The following is a 23,475-nucleotide window of genomic DNA, read 5'->3' as shown; positions in this document are numbered from 1 at the left end:
CTGGACAGCAAAGGACTTAGAACTCAAGTTAAATCGATGCTTTGGAAAAACAAAGCAAAACAAAAAAGAATCAGGTTCTAAAATAGGACCAAGGCCAGGAGGATCCAGGCACTAAAAATAAACATGAAGTCATGCTGCTGTTCCCTGGGAACTTGACGGTCTTGCTGGGAGAGGCACCTCCCGGAGTGGGCAGCAGCACTGAGCCTTCTCCTTGCCCTAGGAGGGAACCCTGGAGCAGAGGCACACTGAGCTTCCCAGCAGCACTTCCTTCCAGCTCATGGGATAACAAGAGGTTATACACAATATAAAAGATGATAACACTTTTCACAGAATCACAGAATGTGAGGGGTTGGAGGGGACCTCTGGAGATCACTGAGTCCAACCTCCCCTGCCAGAGCAGGACCACCACAGAACCCAGGGCAGGTCACACAGGAACGTGTCCAGATGGGTCTGGAAAGTCTCCAGAGAAGGAGGCTCCACAACCTCAGGGGAACCTGTCTCAGGGCTCTTGTCACCCTCACAGCAAAGAAGTTCTTCGTGTTGAGGTGGAAATTCCTGTGCTCTAGTTTGCATCATGGCAAGTTTTAATAGTACATACTGGAAGCATCACATACCCAAAGCACAGCACACACATTTACTGGGTAATCTCTGACTAATCCCCAGTCTCCAGCGAATTAGTCTCTTTGAAGTGTGCCCCTTCCTTCATGAGCTAATGCTCGTTCAGCATTTTGGAGCATTTACCGTGCTAAGTACAATCCTGCACGCCTCCCTGGGAAGCAGGGCAGGTGAAGAATGCATCAATGCCATTCACCAGCAGGATGCCGGTGTGAAAGCTCGGAGCACGGAGCCTGTTCCTCTCACCCCCCAGGCTGACCCCATCCACGGCTTCACTGCACCCTCTCCCGAAGGCCCCGGCCGAGGTTGCTGCTGCGGAAGCGGCCTCTGGACGAGTCAACCCTCACAGTGGTGCAAACTTACATCTTTGTCTTGCTCTTGTATCTACACCCAGCGGGCGCGGGCTGGAGGTGAAGGCGCCTGCCCGGCTGGTGGCTCCTCTCTGAGGAACCCTGGCCCCACACACCCCTTGTCCCACCCCGGGCATAGCCTGGGGGGCAGCCCTGAGGGCTGGGCGCCTCGGCAGGTACCCCGGGAGGTACGCCGGGCATTTGGGGGGGCTTGCTCCGCGGGCAGGGCGCCTCGGGAGGTGCCTCGGGGGGTACCCGGGCCGTTCTTGGGGCCCGGGTCCGGCCACGGGGCCGCGGCCCCCCCTGAGGGAACCGGACTGCATTTCCCGTCAGCCCCCGCGCCTCTCGCGAGACCCGCCCGCCCCGCCCCCCCCCTTCCCGCGCTGCCGCCGGGCGGCCATGGCGGCCGCGCTGCCAGGGGGGAGTAGGGCCCCGCGCCATCGGCCGCCATCCGCGGGCGCTGCGGGCCCCAGGGGCGCGGGGGCGGCGGGATGGACAGCGGGGGACGCTTGCGCGCCGTCGCGGCTGTCTGTAGGGGCACGGCGAGGTCTCCATGTCTAACGGTAAGGACTTCATTGCCGTCCCCCCCCCCGTCCCGGCGCGGCGCGGCGGGTGCAGGTGCGGGAGCAAGGCCGGGCTGAGCTGCGTCCCGCGGCTCCAGCCTCGCTCTGCGGGGGTTCTGGCAGCGCGGCCCGGCCCGGGCGGTGCTCGGCTCGCAGGTTCAAAACAAACTGTGCTGGGTTCTTCGGCAGCGGCGGGGGTAGCTCAGCCTGAACCTTCCCTCGGTCGCGTGTACGAGCTTGTTACCCATCGGCCTAACCCAGTACCCGGGCAGAAAGGGGAGGGGAGAGACAGTCTTGGCTGCCCGGGCAAGGAGCACGCTAACCGCAAAGCCAGGGACAGGTTGGAGTTTGCAGAGTGACCCTGCGTGGGCTGGGTTTAACTGCCCTGGGAGCTGAGCGAGTGATGATAAAGTTATCCCTGTCTGAGGTTAATCTTTCCTCTGTGGAAACGTAATTCTGAGGCTCAGCATCGGAGACACAAAAGTAAAAAGAGTGCTCTGTGCCATGAACTAACTCTCTGTCCCCTTGCTCCGTTTCAGAGCATGGCATCAGGCAAGGGTGAAAGCACTCACCTGCCTGGGAAGCTGATTCCTTCACTGGGCTGACAGGGAACGATGGTAAGAAACACCAGCATCTGTCTTGTTACACTCTAGTTTTCTGCTGTTGCTGGGTTGTGGAAGTAAGACTCGTTCTGCTGTGTCAGATGATATCCATCTGTGTCCCAGGGGCTCCTGGGAGGAGATATCAATGCCCAATGGCTTGATTAAGGTAATTAAGCCCATCAAGGCTGTAGCTTTGTTGCAGCTGCCACCTGAGTTGCAGCCCTTTGCTGCTTTGGAGCACAAGTTGAAAGGCAGCTCAGAATGAATGGGGATTTGGCAGTTGTGGGTGGCCAGTAGAGCACCTGCTTGTCAGCATGGTCAAAAATGAGCAAGAGTAGAAGGGATTAAAAGTAGAATGGATTGGATGACAGCCCATTATGGAGACACTTGACACAGCTTGTCTCATAACTGTATTTGTCACAGAAATAGACCTATTGAAAGAATAAGTGGTCTGTGTACTTACCTGGGCCAGTTTCAATCTTGCATTGAGTTGCTGGGCAGCTGCAGGTCACCAAAGGGTTCTAGAAAGAACACACTCTGAAGAACCCTTCCCCAGAAGGGATGTCTGTCTGTCTGTCTTAGGTCTTGTAGACCTGTAGACAGTTTTCATCCTGGATGAATGGATCATTCTGCTGTGCATGGAGGGAGTCAGATGAAGGTGCTTCAGTGGGATGATGAGGAGAGTGCTGGAAACAGCTAAACAGGGTCTAAGGCACCAAAGTCTCAGAGCTACTGGGTTTGTTGTTTTTTTATAAGTAAGGATTTAAATAGCATCCACCACCCAAAGTTTCTTGAGTGAGACAACTGACTGGCAAACCTGCTCCTTTGTCTCTAAGGGACAGGCTTCTGCTGTCCTAAGTTTGTGTGACAAAAATTCCTGCCTCTGCATGGAAACATTCCTCTTTAATTCATGCTCTGCAGCCCAGTGCTGGTTTTTGTCAGAAGGGGTGGAGAAGGAATGAAGGGAGGGCAAACTCTACACCAAATACTGTTGCTAACAGTGTTCCATGCTACTTGTATTGAGGAGGAAACCATCCTGCAGAATCCTGGGGTTGGATCTTCTCCCAAAGAAAGCTTTGGCAAGAAGGCAGCTGCTAAGTTGGGCTTCAAGCTGGTAAGAGAATGCTGCTGAATTTATGAAGTGTTTGTTGGATCTGTACCCATCTGCTGAGCAGATCACTTAAGTCTTTCAACACTTGCCAGGAAAAATAGTCATCAGGAAGAGCACTGGTCACCAGGTCTGCTGTAACTCAGTAGGGCTGGAGGAGTTCTATCTAGTCAAGGGCAGGTGAGAAACTGAGCCTGTGATGTGCTGTTATCCCTGTCTGAGCTCAGCTGTGAGGGAGAAGCGAGAGTTCACTGAGGCTCATGGATTTCCCCTCAGTCTCCTGCCCCTTGCAAATACTCCCCAGAGATGTTGTGGAATCTCCTCTGGAGACTTTCCAGACCCATCTGGATGCCTTCCTGAATGACCTGCCCTAGATTTGGTCCTGCTTTGGCAGGGGGGTTGGACTCGATCTCCAGATGATCTTCCAGCCCCTGAGATGCTGTGATCCTGTGCCTCGGGTGGCACCAGCAGGGCCAGAGCAGAGTCTGTCCCCTTTCCTCCTGCCCTTGGGATGTGTGACTGCACCTCCAGCCCGGGCCCAGCACAGGGCCTGCCAGCACTGCCTCTGGTTGTCATAGCACAGTTTACATCTGTGAAGAGCTTTCCAGCTCCTTATCCAAAACCAGGAGGCACAGCGGCAGGTTAGAGGGCAGATAAAACTGCCTTTTTATCTGGCCTGATGTAGAGTCACTGAGCACACAGGCTGGAGCAGCACTGTGTCTCCAGGGAGCTGGCAGCTGTTCTCTGCTCAGTCATTTCATGCTTTATTTAACAAAATTTGTCTTTGTTTGCAGAAGATCAATAACATTCACTGACAGGCTGAACCAGGCAAACGTGACAACAGTGGCTCCTTAAATGACATCCAGGTTGGTGTCCAAAAAGGGAGGGAATGGAAATGTAAAACCAGCAGGCAGATTGGTTGCTCTGTCTGTACAGCATGTTCCCAGTAGGAGTAGTCACTGGGAAGAGCAAGTGGGGCTTCTGGCTTCCAAGGAGTAAAGGGGGGAAAAATGAAGGGGCACCTGGTGATTAATAGGAAGAGTAAAAACTACTCAGTGTTTTGAGAATAGAGAGGGGCAGGAATCGTTTCAGAAGAAACTTGGTGAGTTACAGTTACAGTGTTGCTTTGTGGTCTCTCCCACCTCTAGAAGCAACAGAAGGAAGATGGTTCTGGAGTGGGTCTGGGAAATGGCCCCAGATGGGTCATGCAGGACGGTGTAAAATGGCCACCTCTGTGTACCTGCAGGCTGCTCCTCACTGGTGGCTGCACCTGCATCACTGGTAAGTTCCCAGTAAAGCCAAAGAGGATTTAGATACTGATGACATTGGCTTGGGGGAGGGAGCAAAGTTTTGTCTTCTGAGACCTGTGCCCTCCATCAGGTAGTGCAGATGAGGAACCTTTCAGCTGACAGTTGCTTTGCTTTGACCCTGTTTTTTTTCCACTAGGTGCTGATCTGCAGTTGGCTGGAGGAAAAAGTGATTCCCTGCTGTCTTCTGATACAGAATAAAACAAATTATGAAAAATTTTGGGAGTTAAAAGTTGTTTGTTGGTTAGTAAAGATTATCTACTGGAACATAAATGGTTTCGAGCAGGTAGAAAGGATGAGGGGCTGAAAGGGTTTCTGAAATTCAGAGAGTTGTGGGCTTACCCTTAATAGCAAAACCTGCTCCTCCCTGATACCCAAAGACTTCAGTGTCTGCAGATGCTGAAGAAAGGCAGTTTATGGTAACAGTGTGACCAAGCTTCTTCCAGCTGAGCTAGGACAGGTGACAGAGTTGGTTCTTCTGGGGCTGCTTCGAAACTCAAGGGTGAAGTGAGAGGCAGCAGCACAGCCATCAGCTCCTTTGTCTGCTAAGCTTTTAGAGTCGTGTTTAACTCCAGGGCTTGGCTACACCCTGGCTACAAAACCTCCCTTTCTGAGCTGGGAAGGGAGGGTGTGTGTCTTTCCTGCTGTGTGCAAACAGCTCTGCCCAGGAGCTGGATGGGACTCCTGGCAGGATGCTGCACCTGCCATTTGCTTTTAAAAACCTGTTCTTTGTGCCCTGTGTGTTGAGGTGCTGCTAATCACCTTCACAGTCACCTGCAGGGGCTGTGCCAAGGCTTGGCCAGAGCTGGTTCCAGGAGGTTTTCGTGCTGTCTTGGTCAGGTGATGTGAGGATCAGGCTCCTTCTTGTCATGGAAGAGGTTTTGCTTAGAGCTTGTGAATAAAAACCAGGCCAAACAGGCTGCCTTGGTACCATCTATGGAGGCTCTGATGTGAACAAAGGTTAATTTGAGACCTGGGAACACAAGATGGGCTCCAAGCTGGAGATTACATCTGAAACAGGTTTACAGACTAATCTGTAATGCTCATTTGAGCTGGCTGGAAGCAGCTGGGACAGGGGTTGAGGCCTCCTGGCTCATGGCCAGATTATCTCTTGCCATCTCTGCAAGAATCTGCTCCTCCCAACCTGAGCAAACAGCATCTCAAGTGGGAAAAGGCTGAACCAGAGATCCCACTGTGCTCAGAGCTGCTCCCAGAGATCCCACAGGGTGCCAGGCACAGCCCTCCCTGCCAGCCCAGGTCTCCACCCAGCTCCCATCCCAGGCTCTGGGGCCACCATTCCCCAGTTGGAGGTCAGTCTTCTACCTGCTGCAGCTCCTCTTGCCATGTGGGGGGTGGTTCTTACCCCCAACCCTGTTTGCTGGAACAACAGAAACGGGCATCAAAGGAAACAATCATTCAACATTTATGTAATTACACAAAGTGGGAAAGTGTCTCAGATTACACCTCTGCTGGGCCGTGTCCACCACCAGCTGGAGCAGCCTCCCCAGCAGGTCCTCCTTAGCAGCACTGGGTTACACAGGGTGGCTGAAGGGTTCAAGACCTTCACCTCCTTCACAGTTGGTGTTTTTTTTGTGGGGGAGAACAAAATTTCCAAGAGTGACAATGGCTTAGACTCACCCAACGAGCTTGGTGGGTTCCCTAGCCCGCCTGGCATGGGGCTTCATTCTCAAAGCACTTGGAGGGCACCACATGGTCCTCGTGCAAGAAGAGCTCAACAGACCCAATGCCACACACCTTGCTGATGTCCCAGCTGAACTGCAGTAACCCTGCTCTTAGCTGATGGCTTTTAAGACCTTTCCTTGTTTTGAAAACACTGTGATGTAGAGAACATGAGAGGACAGCCAGGCCATGGGCTTTCCTGTTGATCATGGAGGCAAACGGATCCTTCAGGAGAACACAGATCAACCCAAGGCTTGCTGGAGTTCAGGCTTTCTGCAGTCTGGGAGGAAGCCACACCACATTCCTGCTAGCTGGATGATCTAGTCTTCTTTCCCTCCTGTCCAAGGATTCATGATGCCTGTTGTGGTCTCACCAGTGATAAGCATTTGAGCTGGGGTGTCACACCCAGGTGATGGGTGACTTCCAACCAGAGCCTGCCACACATACACGTCTCCATCATGGTCTTCCAGCATCAAACTCCCCCTCTTCTGCTTCCCAGCCATGTTTGTGAGGCTGAGAGGTCACAGCCACATACTGTGGTGCTTCTTGGTGCCCCAAATGCCATGTTCAATCATGCTGAAGCATGAAACAACTTTCCAGAGATCCCTGAGGAAATGCAGCATTTCCCTGTACCAGCCTCAGCGTTCCCCTTTACCACACTGTGGTGTGGAGGGTCTGCTCCTTGGGCTGGCCAGCCAGCTGGGGAGAGCCCTCAAGAGGGAGAAGGTGGCCTTTGGGAAGGAGGAGAAGAGCCACAAGAGTCCTTGCCCTTGCCTCCATGGGCCACCCCAAGGTCTCACCGCTGGTAGAGGGTCATGATCCCTGCCCGGTGCAGGCTCCTCCACAGCGCGGCCTCCAGCATCATGTCATGGTTGGCATAAAACACCAGTGGTTTCTTCTCCAGCTCGTAGTAGTGATCTGAGAACTGCTCATAGTTGGAGGTGATGAACCCGTAGGCGCTGACCTGTGGGGAGGGAGGTGGGACAGATGGATGAAGTATGAGGTTAGAGCTCAGCCAAAGATGCTCCATCGCCCCTCCGGGGACAGGGGGTGGCAGATGTAGGACAGTCACCAGGACACGCTGGTCCCCACCAGCAGCCAAAGGGGGGGTTCCCCTGGTCCCCAAGAAGAAGGTGGCCCCATGACCTCTTACCTGGTCGCAGGTGTGGAGAGCAGTGAGGAGCATGAGGGCACCAGTGCTGGGCATGTAGAGCGACCCGTACCGCGTGTTGAGGAGCTCCGAGCGCAGGAACCTGCGGGAGCAGCTGGGAGTCATGGGGAGCCCATGGCCCCCAGTGCCTGCCCAGCAGCCCCAGTGCCTGCCCAGGAGCTCCCAGTGCCTGCCCAGCAGCTCCCAGTGCCTGCCCAGCAGCCCCCACCGTGCACTCGATTACACCCACAAGGAAGGAGCGCCGAGTGAAACAGTGCTGGTGTGAATTCTCTGATGGCTGCTACTAAGGGTCAGCTCAGGCACTGCAGGCTGCTGAAAGGCACCTCCCTGCTCTTTGAAGTCGCCCCAACCCGGGTGCCTGTTTTCATGAAAGGCAGGAGATGACAATCCTTCCAGGCCCTGCCTCTGATCCTGTTAGACTGGCTCAAAATTTCATGTATCTTGGGGAACAGGCAGCGAGGTGAGCGTGGTGGGGCACTGGGAGTCCCCCTGCCAGGAGGGGATGTGGGGTCTGCTGTGGTGGATGGCAATGGCAGGGGACAAATCTCCCTGCTTTCACTGCAGAGAGCAGGACAGAGATGGTTCCAGTGCCTGCAGAGGCCTGGGACTGCACTCTGCTGCTGGGCAGCCGCTGACCTGTCCTGGAGGGAGCAGGGGTGGGAGGCAGGTGGTCTGAGCCCAGCCCGGAGCACAGCTGGGCAGCAGCCGTGGTCCTCCTCATCCTCACCTCGCTCTCAGGTAATGCAAGAAATCAGGATGCAGCAGCTTGAACTTCTCTGCAGATGCCTCAGGTCCAAAATACTTCTGTGGCCTGCAGGGGGGTGAGAAGAAGGGCAGAACTGAAGCCATGGCAGTTTTGGGGCTACTTGAGGTTTATCCCACCAGCAACAGGTGTGGGGTGGGGGCAGGCAAGTCATGCTCCCTTGGGTGTGTCACCAAAGGTGCTGGGAGGATCTTGAGGGGGGTACTCACTTGTCCCCCTTGTCAGTGCCCTCGGGGACGGGGCTGCCCTGGATGGCTGACTTCAGCATCACGTAGTCACGGATGTCTGAGGGGATGAAGATGTAGCTCAGGTCCTGCAGCGGGGACACAGACAGTGGTGGTTGGGGGGGGGGGGAGGGCTTTGGGGCACCACCCACATCAGCAGGGCAAGGGCTGAGGGCTCCTGAGATGGGGAGAAGGTTTGAAGGGGCAAGCCCAACCTCAGGGGACAAAATCTGGGGTGACCTCCCTAACAAGCCCTGGAGTTCTCACCTTGGCCTGGGGGATCTGGGTGAACCCGTACTCCTCGTAGGCGATGAGGGAGTTCTTCATGGTGTTCACCGTGAAGCCGTAGAAGGAGATCTTGGTCCCCACGTCCTCCTCAAAGCCTTTGATCACGGCGCCGTTGAGCCTGCAGGAGAAGGGCAGGATGCCTGTCCAGGGGCCAGCACCTCCCCAGCACCCGTGGCCCCATCCTGCTCGGGATATGGTTCCCACCTGAAGACCAGGTCATGGGCGTCGATGGCCTTGCCCTGCCGCGAGCCGTTGAGGATGCCACCGTTGCCCACCACGGCGCAGCGGACGCAGCCCCCGGGGAAGGTGCCCCAGTTGAAGAGGTGCCTGTTGGCCGAGGCGTTGAGGAGCCGGAGGGTGCTGCCCACCACTGGAAGGGAGCAGGACACGACCCATCAGCAGGGGACAAAGCTGCGTGGCAGCCCTTCAGCTTTGTGCGAGATCACGCCCGGGAGGAGCACACAAGAAAGCTCTCACGAGGAGAGGGGGCTACAAGAGGGGTGGGGAGGCACCAAGCAGACCCTCTTCTTCCAGGTTGGCCCCTTCACAGCCCCCAACACAAGCCCACTCCAGACAGCAGCTGCCAGAAGCTGTGGAAGCACAGGGACACATCCAGGCACCTCCAGCCCTGCGGATGCTGCTGCCTGCGCTGGCCATGTCCCCTCCTGACAATGTCTCCTTGCATCTGCCCCCAGTTCACTCCCCCTCCTGCCATTCCCAGCACTTCCCAGCCCGAGGATCAAAGCTGGCAGCTGCCAGGGAGAGCAGAGGGTGGGTTTGGGGTAGGAAGGAAAACAATCTCCATCCACAACAATGGAGCGGGTTGTCCGAGCTCCTCCGGCCCCAGTTAATTATCAAGCTCACACTGGAGCTTTTATTCCAGGAAAATGTCACAAGATGCAGCAAGTGGCATTTGCAAAGCTGTCCCCTCTGCCCCGTGACCCAGGAGGTGGAGCGGGGAGAGTTCAAGGTCCTTGGCTTCTCTGCCTGCCCCATGTCTTCAGGCCCTTCTGCTGGGCCCCCCAGGCCCCTGGAGCTGCCCCACAACCCCATGTCCCCTTGCCCAATCTGCTGCCACCCCCATGCCCACTGGGTCTGTACCTGCATGGGACAAGCCTTGCCAGCCGTAGGGGACGTGTCGTGACTTCAGCCTGTCCCAGGTCTCTGGGGTGAAGTGCTGGTCCCACATCAGCACAGGGGTGTCGAAGCGGAAGATCTCCCTAAACCTGGGGTCTGCCTTTGCTTTGGCCACCACCGAGTGGAGACACGTGCTGGGCTGGAGGGGAGGAAGACCTTGGTTCAGTCTCCAGCCTGGGTCTGCCTTCCATCCAACATCCCACCTCTCAGCAGGCACCAAGGAGAGGACAAACCCAGGGACAGAAATGCTCCTTGTCCATCTCCCTTGGTGGGTCACACAGGCAAGGCACTGCATCATGCCTCAGTTTCCCCAGCTGCAAAACACCCTTTGGTACCTGGCTCACCAGGGCTGGGGCAGAGCTTAGAGAGACACCTGAAAGCCTGAGCCCTGTCAAAGCTGCAACATCTTCTAGTGTGGGCACCTTGCTCAAGGTCTTTGTTGCAGGAGCAGCCCCAGCACCCAGGACCAGTCCCTCCCAGAACCTGGGTCCATCCTCATGAGTCACCAGCCCAGGCATCATGGAGCTGGAGGGAGCAGGTGACACTGGCTCCAACCTCCACACTGGGGAATTACTCAGGGAGATGCTGCAGTCACACCAGAGAAACTCAGGGAGACCCAGATCCATGGATGGAGGAGGTTGCTCCTCCCACCCACAGACACCTAAAACCCCCTCCAGATCCTGCTGCTCCTCCTCAGATTCTCCACACAGACCCTGAACTGAGAAAACCCATCGAGGAGGAGGTACCAGGGACACTGACAATACTGTGCTAATGGTTACCTGCTTTCTGCTGGGCTTGGGGTCCTCCAGCTTGGCAGGAGGCTTGAAGGAATTCCCACTAAGGAAGGAGGAAACATAGACCAGAGTTAAAGATCCAACCCCTGGGCACCAGGGAGCCCCAGCTTGTGCCAGGACCACCAGGCACACCTTCCCCCTTACCTGTCCAAGCCACCTCCAAGGCTCCATCTGTGGCTGCTGACCCAGTGCGAAGTCCCTGGTGGAGCCAGGACCAGTGGCTCTGGCTGCAGCAGGCTGGGAGAAGAAGCCAGTGGGGGCTCAGCCAGGGAGGTGATACAGAATCACCACAGCTCAACACCCTCCACCCCTGAGAGCCCCAGAGAAGGACCATGTCACCCTCACTCAGCCCCCTTGACTGCTGCCTGTGCCCATCCAGCCTCATCTGTGCGTGCTCCCTCCCTTCCCAGGGTTTGCAAAATACAGGGTTTATGCAGGAAGGGTGGGTTCCACCTCCAGGACCCCCATGTACCAAAAACTGCTCCCAGTCCAGCCTGCAGCTTTGGGGGAATCTTCTTGAGAGTTCTTCCCACCACCCTGAACTTCCCAAGCTGGAGCAGGAGGAGGAGGATGAGGCTGGGACAAGCTGGGCACGTTGCAATTGGGAACTAGAGACTCTCAGGGACCCCCTTTGCCATGGGACCAGCAGTGCTGGGGATGGAGGCAGAAGGTCACTGCCCTGAGCATCTTGGGGTGCCCTGAGCCCCTTGGGGGGCAGGCAGAGCAGACCCCAGGCCGGGCAGGGGAGCAGCCTGGTGAGTGGGAGGTGGGAGCCCACCGGAGGGGAACAGGCTCCCATTCATGCCTGCACAGAAGGGCCCTTCAGAGCCCCCACGGCGCTGCCTCTAGCCCAGCCAGCAGGTGCTCAGGCCAGAAGGGGGGTATTGTGGAGAGGACAAGGGCTCCCTTGTTACAGGGGCTCAGCTTGGGAGCCCGGGGACAGGTAGATGCAGGTGGGGAGCAGAGCTCTGCCTGCCCCCCTGGCGTGACAGGCGTTGGGTTTCTGTTCCCAACACAGCCTCTGTCCACACCAGCAGCACTAACAGCCCTGCTTGGGAGTGGATCCAGAGCCACCTAAACCTGCTCCATGCCCCCCCGGGGGTTTGGCATGGCAGGGGGGGCACAGCCCAGAGCCTTGCCTGGGTGCTGGCACTGGGAGCTGGAGCATCTCCCCAGGTGTGGGTGAGGAGTCAGGGTCACATCAGCTTTAGTCCCAGCTCCCTCCTTGCTCCTTCCCAGCACTGCCAGCTCCAAGCAGGGGATGCTGAGGGTGAAGGTGTCCCCTCTGCCTGGGGGGCTGACCACCACCAGAGGAGCAGGACACCTTTTTAAACCTAGCCAACACATCTTGCCTCAGTGACCCATAAAAAAAAGCAGTTCCCAGCAAGAGCTGCTGCCCTGCAGAGCCCCTGACATTCAAAACACACACATTCTGGCCAGGGGACAAGGTCGCCAGCTTAGCCCTGCCCTCTGGCCATGTCCTGCCCTCCAAAGACATGCCAAGAGCCAACCTCTTGCATACAGGAGTGCTGACACTGGGGCTGGCCCCCCAGCTGGGAAAGGGGTTGGGTGCCAAGCCCCCACCTTCCCTCGCGGCCACCAACTTGCCCCTGAGGCTCATCCTGAGCTGGTGGAGAGGAGGGAAGGCAAAGCACCAGGAAGGTCAACCAAGGTGGGACTGAGCTGTCCCAGGAAGATGCCAGAGCTGCAACTTTCTGCAGGGCTGCTCTGGTGTTATCACAGCAAGCATCAAAAGAAACCCAGCCTGACCAAACCTGCCTGTTCCCTCAGCTCATGGCTGGGAGCAGAGCTGCCCTGGCAGGGTCTCTGCACAGTGAGGCACTGGCTGGGAAAGGCTCCTTCAGCCCATCTCTGCCAGGTACAGGCAGCACAGAGCAGAGCTGGCCTCTCCTGCAGCAGCTGCAAGGAGAGCTCTGCACACTGAGGCACCTTAGGTGACACGAACTGCCATGGGGTCCCCAGGGAGCCACCCCATCCCTGCTTGCTTCTTCCATCTCATGACACAGGAGATCTCCAGCCCACATGCCTCGTGAGCAGGAGCCGATCAACGTTACCAGCACCTGAACAACAGCCCAAGGACTGAAAAAACCTCCCTGCTCCAGACCCAGACTCACCCCCTGTGAAGCACTGAGCTCCCTGGAGCAGCACAAGCCCCTGCATCCAAAGCCCCCTGTTTGGCCACATACTCTTTTTCTGGTCACCACCAAACCCCAGAAGCTGTTACCCTCACTCACCGTGCCCCAGAGCTGCTCACAAACAGCCTCTCCCAGCCATCAGGCTCACGAGCCCCAGCTGCCCTCACAGCCCCTCCCCAGTCCTCCAAGTTCTCCCACTCTTGATGTAGCCCCTTCACATCCCCTTCCCGGGCTCATCCCAGTGCCTGCAGGACAAGGCAAAGACCCAGGCACAGAGGGAAGGTGCTGCTCTGCTTTCTGGCCTGCCAGGGATGCTGCAGGAGTGCCTGGAGGGCTCAGGCTCAGCTGTGGGAGGTGGGTGCAGGGAGGTTAGTTCCTGCTGGTGTTTGATGGGAGCTGGGCCCCACTCCCACCCGTGGTCAGACACAGCGTGGCACTTGCTTGTTGCTTCTTCCAGGACTTGTGCTGACGTGACAAACCCAGTCCCCACCTCCTTACCCCCACATCCCAGCTGTGCATGCTGGAGCCATCACCCCAGCATCGTGGCAGCTGTCCTGGCTGTGGTTGTTGCCCACACCCTGCTGGGGAGGGTGTGGGGTGGCCTGGCCACCCTGCAGATGGCAACTCAGATGGCATGTTGGGGAGCCAAGTGCTTTAACGTCATGGCCAGGATGTGGCAAAGCACCTCGTGATGCTTGGTTGACTCAGATGACAACGCTCCCCAGGACATGCTGATGCACAATGGGGCTGAGGGGAAGGAGTGGCCCGTGGCTGCCCAGCCACCAGCTGTGGAGCCAGCCAAGCCTGGGTACGCTCTCTCACCACTGTGACATTCACTTACATGACGTCTCTGGTCCATGGCCACCCCCTGCTTCCGGAAGATAACACCATGTATGAGTGTTGTGAGCACACACTCCTGCCTTATCTTCAGCAAACACTCCCAGGGCCCTGCAGAGCCGTTTGAGGGAGCCGAAGGAGCAACACAAACCCACCCTTGGAAGGCATTTGCTCCATCCCACCGTGAAGGGCCAAGCATCTTCCTCCATCACCGAGCCAGAGCGGCACAGTGAGGCTGGGCAGAGCTCCACACTCACCCTCTCTGCATTACTAACAATGCCACAAGAGGTCCTGGCAGGACCCCGCTGGGGTTTCCCTCCAGGCAGGGAGCTGGACAGGGCTGTGCCCAGGAGGTTCAGGGACTTGGGTCCCTGCAGCCCCAGGGTAGCTGGCACTGTGGAGAGGGGGGCATTGTAGTCATCTCCATGAGGGTCTCACCACTGCCACCAGCTTTGTGCTGAACTGAAGGGGGGCTCAGCACAGCCACGGGTATCTGGCCCTCGGGTGATTTAGTGCTGGCAGCAGCCAACATCAGTCAGGGGGGTCAGCTTCCTCCTGACTCCCTTTATCCCCCTGTCAGTCTGCACGGAGACGCTGCTCACACAAACCTCCCCGCCGAACCGTGCACCGGTGAGTGACCCCCCTGGACTCTCCCTCTCTGCCCCGACAGCAGCAGAGGGGGACGTGTGTGCCCTGTGATGGGGTGTCAGCCCTGTGGAGCACCAGCCATCCTGGCTGCTCCTCTGGCTGACCCTGTGTCCAGCAGCCGGGCAGCACCGATCCCCCGGCTTTGTAAACACCGGGAATCGGAGCGAGCAGGATTCACTCTGGTTTGGGTCTAGGGGCAGCAACTGGGTTACAGCCAAGGGGGAAACTCCAGGAGAGCTCTGCAGCAGGTTCCCTTGCCCTGGGCTCCTCGCTGGGGCTGGAGGGGCTGACCCGTGGTCCCACCAGTTGCAGAGCAGGAGCCTGGGCTGGCTCTGCAACCCAGCGACCTGGGGCTGGGCAGGTCCAGGCAGGGTCAGGCAGTGGCTGCCATGTGGTGGGGGAACCCACTCCCAGCTCCCATCCCGTGGGTCTCCTCCACCCCTGGGTTGGGCCACGGACCCTCCATTTCCAGCTCCAGCATGGTCTTTGGGTATGCCCCTTCTGGGCCTCAGTTTCCCCTCTCATGGACACCAAGCTCTGCAGGGTGCAGTACAGGCTGATGCTGCTGCCACCTGCTCCACTGCCCACCCAGCACAGCAAGGCTGGCAACAGCCAACCTCTGCCTGGGCTGCTGGGGATATTTCAGCTCTGCAAGCCTGGAAGGAGATGGAATCTCTGCTCTGGGCTGGAGAGGAGGGGCCAAGGAGACCCCTCCAGCTCCCAGCTGGGCAAGAGGGAGCATCTGGATGCCAGGGCAGCCCAGAGCCAGCTGTATCCCTAGTAGCTCCCTGCACAAATCTGGCTGCACTTGGCTCACCCTGAGCAGGACCAGCTCTGGTCCCTGCAGCACCTTCCATTCCTGGGCAGCACCCAAGAGCACCCAGCATGGAGGCAAGAGACACCCACAGCTCTCTCCTGGGACACTGCCTGATGCTTGCAGGAGGGGAGGGCAGCTGGTGCTGCAGGCCAAGGGCTGTGCAGGCTCCCTCAGCAGCACTTCCCAAGGCTCCCTGGGACACCCCAGCACTCCCCACCTGCCTGGCACCAGGGAGGCTCGGGAAAGAGCTGAGGGAGGCTGGAGGACACAGGGAAGGCTGATGTGACCACAAAGGGGGAGATGGAAATTGCTGGAGTTTGGGAAATGCTGCAGCCTCTGGGAGTTTGCAAAGTGTGTGTGTGGGGGGGAGCAGCCATGTCCTGCCCCTGCAGCGGGGGGACCAGGCAGCTCCATGGGGGCCAAACCTCCTCCCTGGGCAACCAGCGGGCTCTGAGCCTCCAGCAGCCCAGCCGGGACACACGGGGCTGGCTGAGAGTCTGGCTGGGGTTTGATCCTGCCGGGGCTGAGCACCTTCAGGCACCCCTGGTCCCAGCAGTGGTTTCTTTGCACTGGGACAGGCTGAACCAACGCGGGGACCCCTGCACACCCCCCCCCCCACAACGGCCTGGGGGTTCCAGCTCCGGGCACCCCGGGGCTCGGCCGGTGGCCGCGGGCAGGACCGGCTGCCCAGGACATGCTCGGGGGGCTGGGGGGGAGCAGAGCCCGCTCCAAGCACATTTCTTAAACCAGCAAACAACCGCGGGCACAGCTGGGAGAACATACACTAAGAAGCCCACCCCAACCACCCCCCCAGTTCCCCTTCCCCATCCCAGTCCGGGACACCTCAGGCTGGATTCACACCTCCCCGCCTCCCACCCCCCTTCCCCGTCCCGTTCTTTTACCTGGCGAGGAACCTCTGGCTGGGGGGTGACCCCACCGTCGCGTAGTAGTGACCGTAGAGGAGGAGGGAGGATGTTAAACAGGCCAGGAGCAGAAGGCAGAGGCGTTTCCAGTGCGGGGACCCCATCCCGGCCACTTCAACCGCGGGAGCAGCGGGAGCCAGCGCTGCCGGCCCCGCAAACTTCCCAGCGCGGTGGGCACTGCTGGGGGCACTGCTGGGGGCACCGCTGCTGGCACCGATACCGGCACCGATACCGGCACCGATAGCGCTGCCTCCAGCCCCGGGTGCCCAGCTGCACCTTGGAGCAGGCTGGGATCTTCCTCCGGAGCGGTGGGAGGGAGGGCGTGAGCCAGAGGGAGGAGGCAGCAAGGCTGACTGGTTCAGACTCGCTGAGAAAAAAAGCATTTTTGAGCTGTTGGGTTTTGTTGGTTGTTTGTTTTTTTTTTTCCCCTCCGATTAAACATTGACTCAGACCAGCGAGGCAATGACCCCCCCCCCCCCCCCCCCGGGGTTGTTGGGTTTTTTCTTCTTCTTTCTCTCTTTTTCACCCCCTCCTTCGCCTGCCGCCCACCTGCAGCTCACAAAGCACCCGGGTTGTTCCTTTTCTGTCGCTTTTTTTTTGGGGGGGGTTGGATCAGATGTGTGCCTTCCCCCCACTGGCAGCACCCAGCGCAGCCCACCCCAGCACCCTTCCACCCCACGGAGCAGGAGTCTGCTCCTCGTTCCAAGTTGAGCAAGAAACTCCAGGCTCCAAAGTGAAGCCGAACTCCCCTGGGGAGCACCCAGCACATCCCTGCACCCAACTCCTCGCAGGGAGCAAACCCGCTGCCAAAGGGGAGAAGGGAATTTGGGGGTGGGGGGGGACGGGACCCACGCTGTGGGGGGGGAAAACTGGTTGGGGGGGGGGCTGCCTGGGGGTCCCTGCCCACTTTTCTGCCCGAACAAATCTCTCTCTCTCTCCCCCCAACCCCCAATGTGGTTTCGCAGCAAACAAAACCGTTCAGGGCTTTGCAGGGAGTTCAAGCAATAGTGGGGGGTGGGGGAAAGGAAAAACGGGTTTGGGAGGTTGTTTTTTTTTGGGGGGGGGGGATATTCTGAATGAAGCTTTTTGATATTTTGGGAAGGGAAGCGCTTCGGGTTATTTTATATATTTTTTTAAATTTTATTTTTTTTTTTAAACTATTTCGACGTGACTTTAGTTCAACTCACCTAAACAAAGAAAACAGCCCCGCAAACTGCTTGGTACGGTGGGGGAAGGGACTCTGCAAGGAAAACAAGCGTTTTCAGTCGATCTGCAGTGATCCCAGGGGGGCTGGAATTTTTAGTTGGAAGCAGACTTGAGGAGGGGGGTGGGGGTGGCAGCAGTGGTGGAGCCCTGATCCCTCCAAACCCTCAGCCCTGCACCCGTGGCTCCCCAAGGACGCACAACTTGGCACGCCAGGGTGTCACCCACCTCCTACCCTTCCCAAATACCCACTGTCCTTATTCAGACCCAGAAGTGGCCGAACCTGCTCCCGAGTCCCACCTGCACACCCCCGGGCTGGTGGCTTCATGGCTGCATTTTCCCCAACATTTATCCCCCCCCCCAAGATCCAACCACCCCTCACTTCCATTCCTCCTGCACCGACGTGTTTCCAATGATGCTGCTTGTTCCAAGGAAGACCCATGCAAAAATCATTTCAGTTTGAGTTTGCTTCAGTCTCCAGTTGTTCACATCCCTGCAAGTCCCTCAGCTGCCAGCCCTGGTCCTCTGGGGACTGTGTGGGGAGGGCAACTCGCCAGCGTCCTGGTGCAAACACGGGAGAAGGATTGTGACCTCGGGCTGGTGGTGGTGGCAGCACTGACCTTGTCCTCCTGGGAGAGAGGACATTGGACTTGGATCAACACGGGGGAGGTGGTGGCCAGGCTGAAAAATAAAGAAAACTCAAGAGGAACGAGCCCTGCTGTTGCCCTGGGGCTGGGGAGGTGTGGTAGGTGAGCTTAGCTGGGCATGGAGCAGCGCAGGGAAGGAGAGCAGGCAAGAAGCAGGAAGGACAGAACTTCACTTGGACACGTAGGGATGAAATAATGTCTAAAGCCTGGAGCTTAAAACTACAAAAGAAGGGCAGGAGGAGGGAGTTAACACATACTCTAGTAGCAAAAGGCAGCTCAGAGAGGATGCAGGTGCAGTGAGGGAAAAATGTTAGGCTTTTTGCCTCTGTGTCCACCAGTAAACATGTTTCCAGCCCCTGGGGGAACTGGCCGAGTCTGGGAGAGGCTCAGGGCCAGGAGAGGAGAGTACAAGAGTCTGGGGTCCTGCTCAAAGGTCCCCCAGCCTGGTGCCTGTCCCCACCTGCTGTGATACAGGGATCACCCCTGTTTGTTCTGACCCGATGGGTTCGCTCCCTGTGACCCAGCACCTCAGCTCTGCAGCTCTTGACTCTGGCCCTTCGTTAATCAAAGCTAATTATTACCAACTGTTCAAGTAAGTCACAAGGGAAATAACAAGGCTTGGCCTGGGAGGTGGACAACTGATGGTCCAGAGCGAGTGGCCTGGGGAAAAGTCAGGAATTTGCCATTTGGAGACATTTATGGCTCAATTATGCAAAAGCTGGTGGGGCAACAGCTTGGATGGAGGAGCTGGTTTCTTCACATCCCTCTCTTCTCTCTGTTCCCATGATCTATGATGGTTTTCTACTGTTGTTTTTTTTTGTTGAAAGGGGTGAGAATGAGATGCAGAGTTCTTCATCTGCTCTACTTGTTTTGTGCCACAATGCCTTTTGGCCCATGCCTCAAAATTAAGTGGTGCTTCATTTAGAAGTTAAATAAGTGTGAAAACCTTTTAGGATTATAGCTACCAAATAAAGATTAGGAAGAGAGCACAAAAGAAACTACAATGAGAGCCAGGAAGCATCATTTTTAGCTTGGGCTTTTTATTCCAGTGATTATTTATTGGAAACAAAACCCAAACCATCCATGTGGCTGGAGAGAGGGAGAGGAAAATAAGCACATTTTGCACCAGCTGGCTGTCAGCCACAGGTTGGTGGAGGGAAGTCTGGTGGTCTTTGCTGGGAGAAAGAGATCTCCAAAAATCTCCTGAAGGATTTCTATACCCTCATTTGCTCAGCACAGGTCAGAGGTGCAGTTAAGAAAGTGCCAAATAAAAAGATCTGCTCCTAGAAAAATGTCCCTGCAATTTGAAATTTGGAGCTAGGAGTGGGTTATGTCAGCCCTGCTGGAGGACGTGGGGCCAGATGGCTGCCTGGGGAGGCACGGCCACCATGTCGTGACAAACTGATCAGCAGATGTCTGGAGAGGTTGACACACAGCCCCTTCCCAACGGGATGTGCAGAGCAGCCAGAACCTGCCTTGGCCAAACCTCCTCTTGCCAGGTCCTGGTAGGAACGGGGCCAGGAAAAGTGCTGCCCGGGCAGTGCTGGGGATGCTCCCTGAAGGATTTTGCTTGGATTTTAGGTGTTGCTGCAACCGAAGTCGGGAGGTGGGAGGATGGTTGGAGGCGGGGAGCCGGGTGCCAGCAGTGGGGTGGCAGCACCCAGCTGCAGGAGCAGAGATGCTGAGGGCTGTGCTCACCCCACAGCAACTCCCAACCTCACGCTGCGGGGCCAGGGGGTGCAGTGACACTGAGCTGAGGTGCCCCCGTCTGGGTACCAACCTGGCAGGATGTGGCCCACCAGGGAAATACACCCTTTAGTCCTCTCCCACTCCTCCCAAAAGCAGGAATGTTGCCGAGAGGAGCTGAGGTGGCAGGTCGGGACCTGTGGTGGCAGTAGGGGGCTGACACAGCCCAGCCCGGCTCTTATGGCAGAGCTGCCTGTGCATGGCAGAGCCCTTGGTCAGCCCTGGACCACTGATGAGGCCGAGATAAGCCAAACCCACAGGTCAAAGACCATCCCCTCTCTGCTGGGTGTGAGACATCCTGTGAGGCTCTGGGTTATGCCCTGGAGGGGTGGAGAGCTTGAGAAATTAGGGTGACAAAACAAACTGCTGCTTTCCCCTCTGTTTTTAGCAACGTTAAAAGAGTCCCTGAGTTCTGCTGAAACGTGGGAGCCTCAAAGCCACAGGGCTCTGGCTCTGTCCCCAAAGCACACAGCTGGGCAGAAGGGACACCAGGCCCTTGTCCACCTGTGCCATCCCACCTGATGGTGCATGGCTGCTGCGGGAGGGGTGGAAGGAGCCCTGGGATATCCACAGGACTCAGCGTGTTTCCAGGATTTACCAACCCAAGGGCTGGATCAGGCCAAGCTGGGAAAGTCCTGCAGCAGCCAGGATCCTGCTGCTGAGCCTGGCAGAGTAGCCCAGAGCACCACAGCCTCTTGGCGTGGGAAGCAGGGGCTGCTGCACCCCCAGGAGCTGTTTGCCTGCAGGGCCCTTGCTGCAGGGTAGGTTCTGGAGGTCATCTGGCCTTTTGTGCACAACAAAGCCACGGACTGCTCCTTTATCTTGTTCTCCCTCCCCTATTATCAATAGATTTTCTGGTCCGACTGGATTTCCTCGCTGCCACATCCCCACCAACAGGAGAATGTCCACACAGCGGAGGTGAGGAGGGTGAACGCCCCACAGCCTGTCCCAAACCACTCTGCAACTGGTGAAGATAAATAACATCTGGTCAGTCACCAGCACAGGTTGTTTTTTCAGCTCACCTGGAACAGGTACATGCCTCTGGCTACACCCCCACAGCACCCAGCCAGCCAGGGCTGCTCAGGAGCGACGCATCCAGAGGGAGCACCTGCTCTGTGCTGGGAAGCTGGGCACTGGTGGCCAAGCTCTGGCTGCTCTGGGTCTCAGTTTCTTGCCTGGGAAGAGGCAGAAGTGACAATCTGCATGTGCCTTGGAGCCATCTGTGGGTCTGGTCTTGGCTGCCAGCACTAGCAGACACCCCAAGCCCCAGGACATGGTGCAAAACCCATCTTATCCCCCTCCCTGGTCAGCCCAACCCTGGGCTCCAGAGAGCAGGGTTGGGCTGGCCAGAAAGGGGGACAAGATGGGCTCTTCACCACCCACTTGTTTTTGAGGTGCATCCCTGTCCCCAGCCCAGCAAGTCTCCATCTGCTTCCTCCTGCTTTGGCCCCAGTCAAGGAGCCACGTGCCTGCAAACACGCAGCAGGACACGGTCCCTGCTTCTGCTAGACTCCTGAGCAGTCACCACAAAAGGGGAAGAGGTGGAAACCAAACCAAAGATTGAAAGCTCTGACAGGAAGGTGACACCATGAGAGCGGTGGATTTGTCTCCTGCAACCTGACAGGGAATATCTGGCAGCTGTTAGCTTTTGGGGAGCCCATGGAGGAGGAGGGCACAGCTGTGGCAGCTCACTGTGCTCACCAACAGCTTCCCAAAAAAGCAGGGCTGGCACTGCAGCATCTTCTCAACATGCACAGTTGTTTGTTTCTTCCTCAAATCCCTGTTTGAATCCACCAGACCCTGGAGCTCCTGGCTGGAAGTAGGGAAAGATGCTGTTGGTCCCTGGCACTAGGTGTTGTGTCTGTGCAGGAGGAGGAGTCGCTGTGTCTGAGGCATCTCTCAGGATGTCAGACCTGATCCCACCATCAGTCCTGCTGCTTGTGGTGCCCAGTGCTGTGCCATGTTGCACAAGCCAAGGCTGCACCTTTGCACCCACTCTGCAGCTGTGAGGGTGGCACTTGCATGTCCCCAATCTCTTCTGTGCATGTCCCCATGTGCCTCAGGTTGCTCCTGGGCCATAAACTCTACGGGCAGGTGGGCGTTACGAAGTGAGGGACACTGGGGGGAAAACAGTCTGGTGTCACAGGGCTGTGCAGGGCACCTGGACACCACCCAGGCCAAACCTGGATGTGCTGACAGGTCCCTGAACAGGAGCTGCCACCTGGTGGCACTGGGACAATGCTGCTTGGCCTGCCACTTGTGAGGACCTGGATGGGGACAGGTGGGGTGGCCCTGCACCATGGGCACTGGCTGTTCAGCCTCGGGCTGCTCCAGCACTGCTGCTTCCACCCTGGGACACACACCCAGCCAGGAGACTTGCTCAAGCCCCGAGTCCTGGTTCTCACCAGGGATTGCTCCAGCTGCTCTCCAGGAGTTTTGCTACACTAGTTTGTGCCAGGCTAGAAGTGGGCTGGGAAATGCCACCTCCAAACCCCCCCAACTTCCCATGGCCACTCCAGAACTGATGCTGCAAGTGGCTCTGGTCAGACACACCAAGACACGTGCTCCAGGGGATGTGTCCCTGGGTATGCTGCACCTTGGCCAGCCCACAGTGGGATGGGACACCTTGGGTGAAGGGGGTGGGAGGCAGAAGCAAAGTGAGGGGGCAAAGGGGTCCCTCAGGTCAGAGCCACTTTTCTGGCTAGAGAGAACATGGTTCAGATCTTGCTGGGAAACTCCAGACCACAGAAAGGCCCCTCTCCAGCCAAGATTATCCCTGGTAACACCAAATGATGCCAGCTGTGTTGAGAGGAAATCCTGGAGGGAATGGGCTCTGCTGGTGGGAAAAGCCTCAGGGGAAGTTTCCTTCCCTTGACTCTGGGAAGCCTCAGCCACAAAGAGGAGCTGGGGACCAGGGGAAAGTGCAGGCTGGGGCCACCAACCCCTTCCCAAAGCCTCCTCACCCACCACGGTCCCCTTGCTCAGTGGGGCTCAGCCCCATCCTACTTCCCAGAGAAGAGGAAAACAAAAGAGGAGGAGGGGGAAGGGAAAGGTCTAAGAGAAACTTCTTCCAACATCTCGGGCAGTGAAAAGCCCTATTCAGGCAGGGAAAATACCCGTGTGGAGTCGGTCACTAGGCAACCCACAGCAATCCAGCCCAGCCCAGCACACGGGCAAGGACAAAGCTGCCCCCTGCCCACCCAGAGCCCAGCTGAGAGTGCAGCAAGGACAGCCTGCAGGGCCTGGGGACACCAGCCACTCACAGCCACTGCCAGGGGCTGAGACACCCAGAGGGGTCCAGGGTGCAGGAGTTTGTCCTCGGTTGGCTCTGGAGGGTGAACAAGACTCCATCAGGCTCCTCCTCCACAGGGAGGCCATCTGCTGCTCAGGGAGGATTTCTGGTCTGCTCCAAAGCCTGTGGCTCTTCACGGGGCCTGTGTTCATGCAGGGCTGCCATACAACATTCCCAACAGAGGCCCAGTGCCTGCTGTGTAACTCCCTGCTCCCCTGGATGTTGTGGGGCTCGTATAAGCAGAGCAGCCAAAAGCAGGCTGCCCCCTCTCCCAGATCACCCAAATGCAGAAGTGAGAAACTGCTTGGCCTCTCCTCAGCACAAGGGAAAAAGGGACAAAGGGACCTGACAAACCCTGCTGACAATCTGCACTGAAATGCCTCCCTCAGGGCCAAGGGGGTCCCTGGAGGTGCTGCTGCCCCCAAGAGAAATGCTGCACAGAAGGAAAACCACTCACAGCCAGAGCAGGGCCACTGGGAGATGCACTGGACCTGCCTGGACACTGGAAGTGGCTTTTTGCCTGCATGTTGTCATGGGGGAAGCATCCAGCCCTTTGTGTATCTGTCTCCAGCACCTGAGATACTTGGAGAGCAGCTGCTGGGAC

At 57.4% G+C, this 23,475-nt stretch overlaps 1 protein-coding gene, 1 long non-coding RNA gene and 1 other non-coding gene across 3 annotated transcripts; 2 read left to right on the top strand and 1 right to left on the bottom strand.

The window, feature by feature from the left end:
* The first annotated feature begins 1,342 nt into the window (after positions 1-1,342).
* Positions 1,343-4,752, top strand: LOC127391799 (uncharacterized). The gene is made up of 6 exons (XR_007891127.1): positions 1,343-1,528; positions 2,068-2,145; positions 3,155-3,244; positions 4,033-4,104; positions 4,387-4,519; positions 4,685-4,752. It is a non-coding gene; the product is annotated as an uncharacterized LOC127391799 (long non-coding RNA).
* LOC127391974 (small nucleolar RNA R38) lies at positions 1,921-1,995 on the top strand. Its single transcript, XR_007891154.1, has one exon. It is a non-coding gene; the product is annotated as a small nucleolar RNA R38 (small nucleolar RNA).
* A 1,192-nt stretch (positions 4,753-5,944) lies between the features above and the next one.
* Positions 5,945-17,832, bottom strand: ST6GALNAC2 (ST6 N-acetylgalactosaminide alpha-2,6-sialyltransferase 2). Its single transcript, XM_051634932.1, has 12 exons — positions 17,569-17,832; positions 17,171-17,223; positions 15,963-16,350; positions 10,747-10,839; positions 10,588-10,645; positions 9,773-9,947; positions 8,876-9,041; positions 8,651-8,789; positions 8,369-8,472; positions 8,124-8,207; positions 7,379-7,478; positions 5,945-7,189 (listed from the first exon to the last, which is right to left on the bottom strand). Exons 1-12 carry the CDS (start codon positions 17,637-17,639, stop codon positions 7,022-7,024), a joined length of 1,599 nt encoding a protein of 532 aa, XP_051490892.1. The 5' UTR covers positions 17,640-17,832; the 3' UTR covers positions 5,945-7,021.
* Between the last annotated feature and the right edge of the window lie 5,643 nt (positions 17,833-23,475).

Source organism: Apus apus, chromosome 17 (assembly GCF_020740795.1).
Source record: "Apus apus isolate bApuApu2 chromosome 17, bApuApu2.pri.cur, whole genome shotgun sequence".
Classification (NCBI taxonomy): domain Eukaryota; kingdom Metazoa; phylum Chordata; class Aves; order Apodiformes; family Apodidae; genus Apus; species Apus apus.
This window is presented reverse-complemented; position numbering and strand designations above follow the sequence as displayed.

Bases quoted from the DNA above. Each gene is read 5' to 3' on its own strand.
- ST6GALNAC2 (XM_051634932.1), bottom strand. From the start codon at position 17,639: ATGATTTTTGCATGGGTCTTCCTTGGAACAAGCAGCATCATTGGAAAC. The intron at 10,646-10,746 runs GTAAGGGGGAAG...CTCCTTCCTTAG, and splicing joins CTTGGAGGTGGCTTGGACAG to TGGGAATTCCTTCAAGCCTC. The intron at 8,473-8,650 runs GTGAGAACTCCA...TCCCCGCTGCAG, and splicing joins CCCAGATCCCCCAGGCCAAG to GACCTGAGCTACATCTTCAT.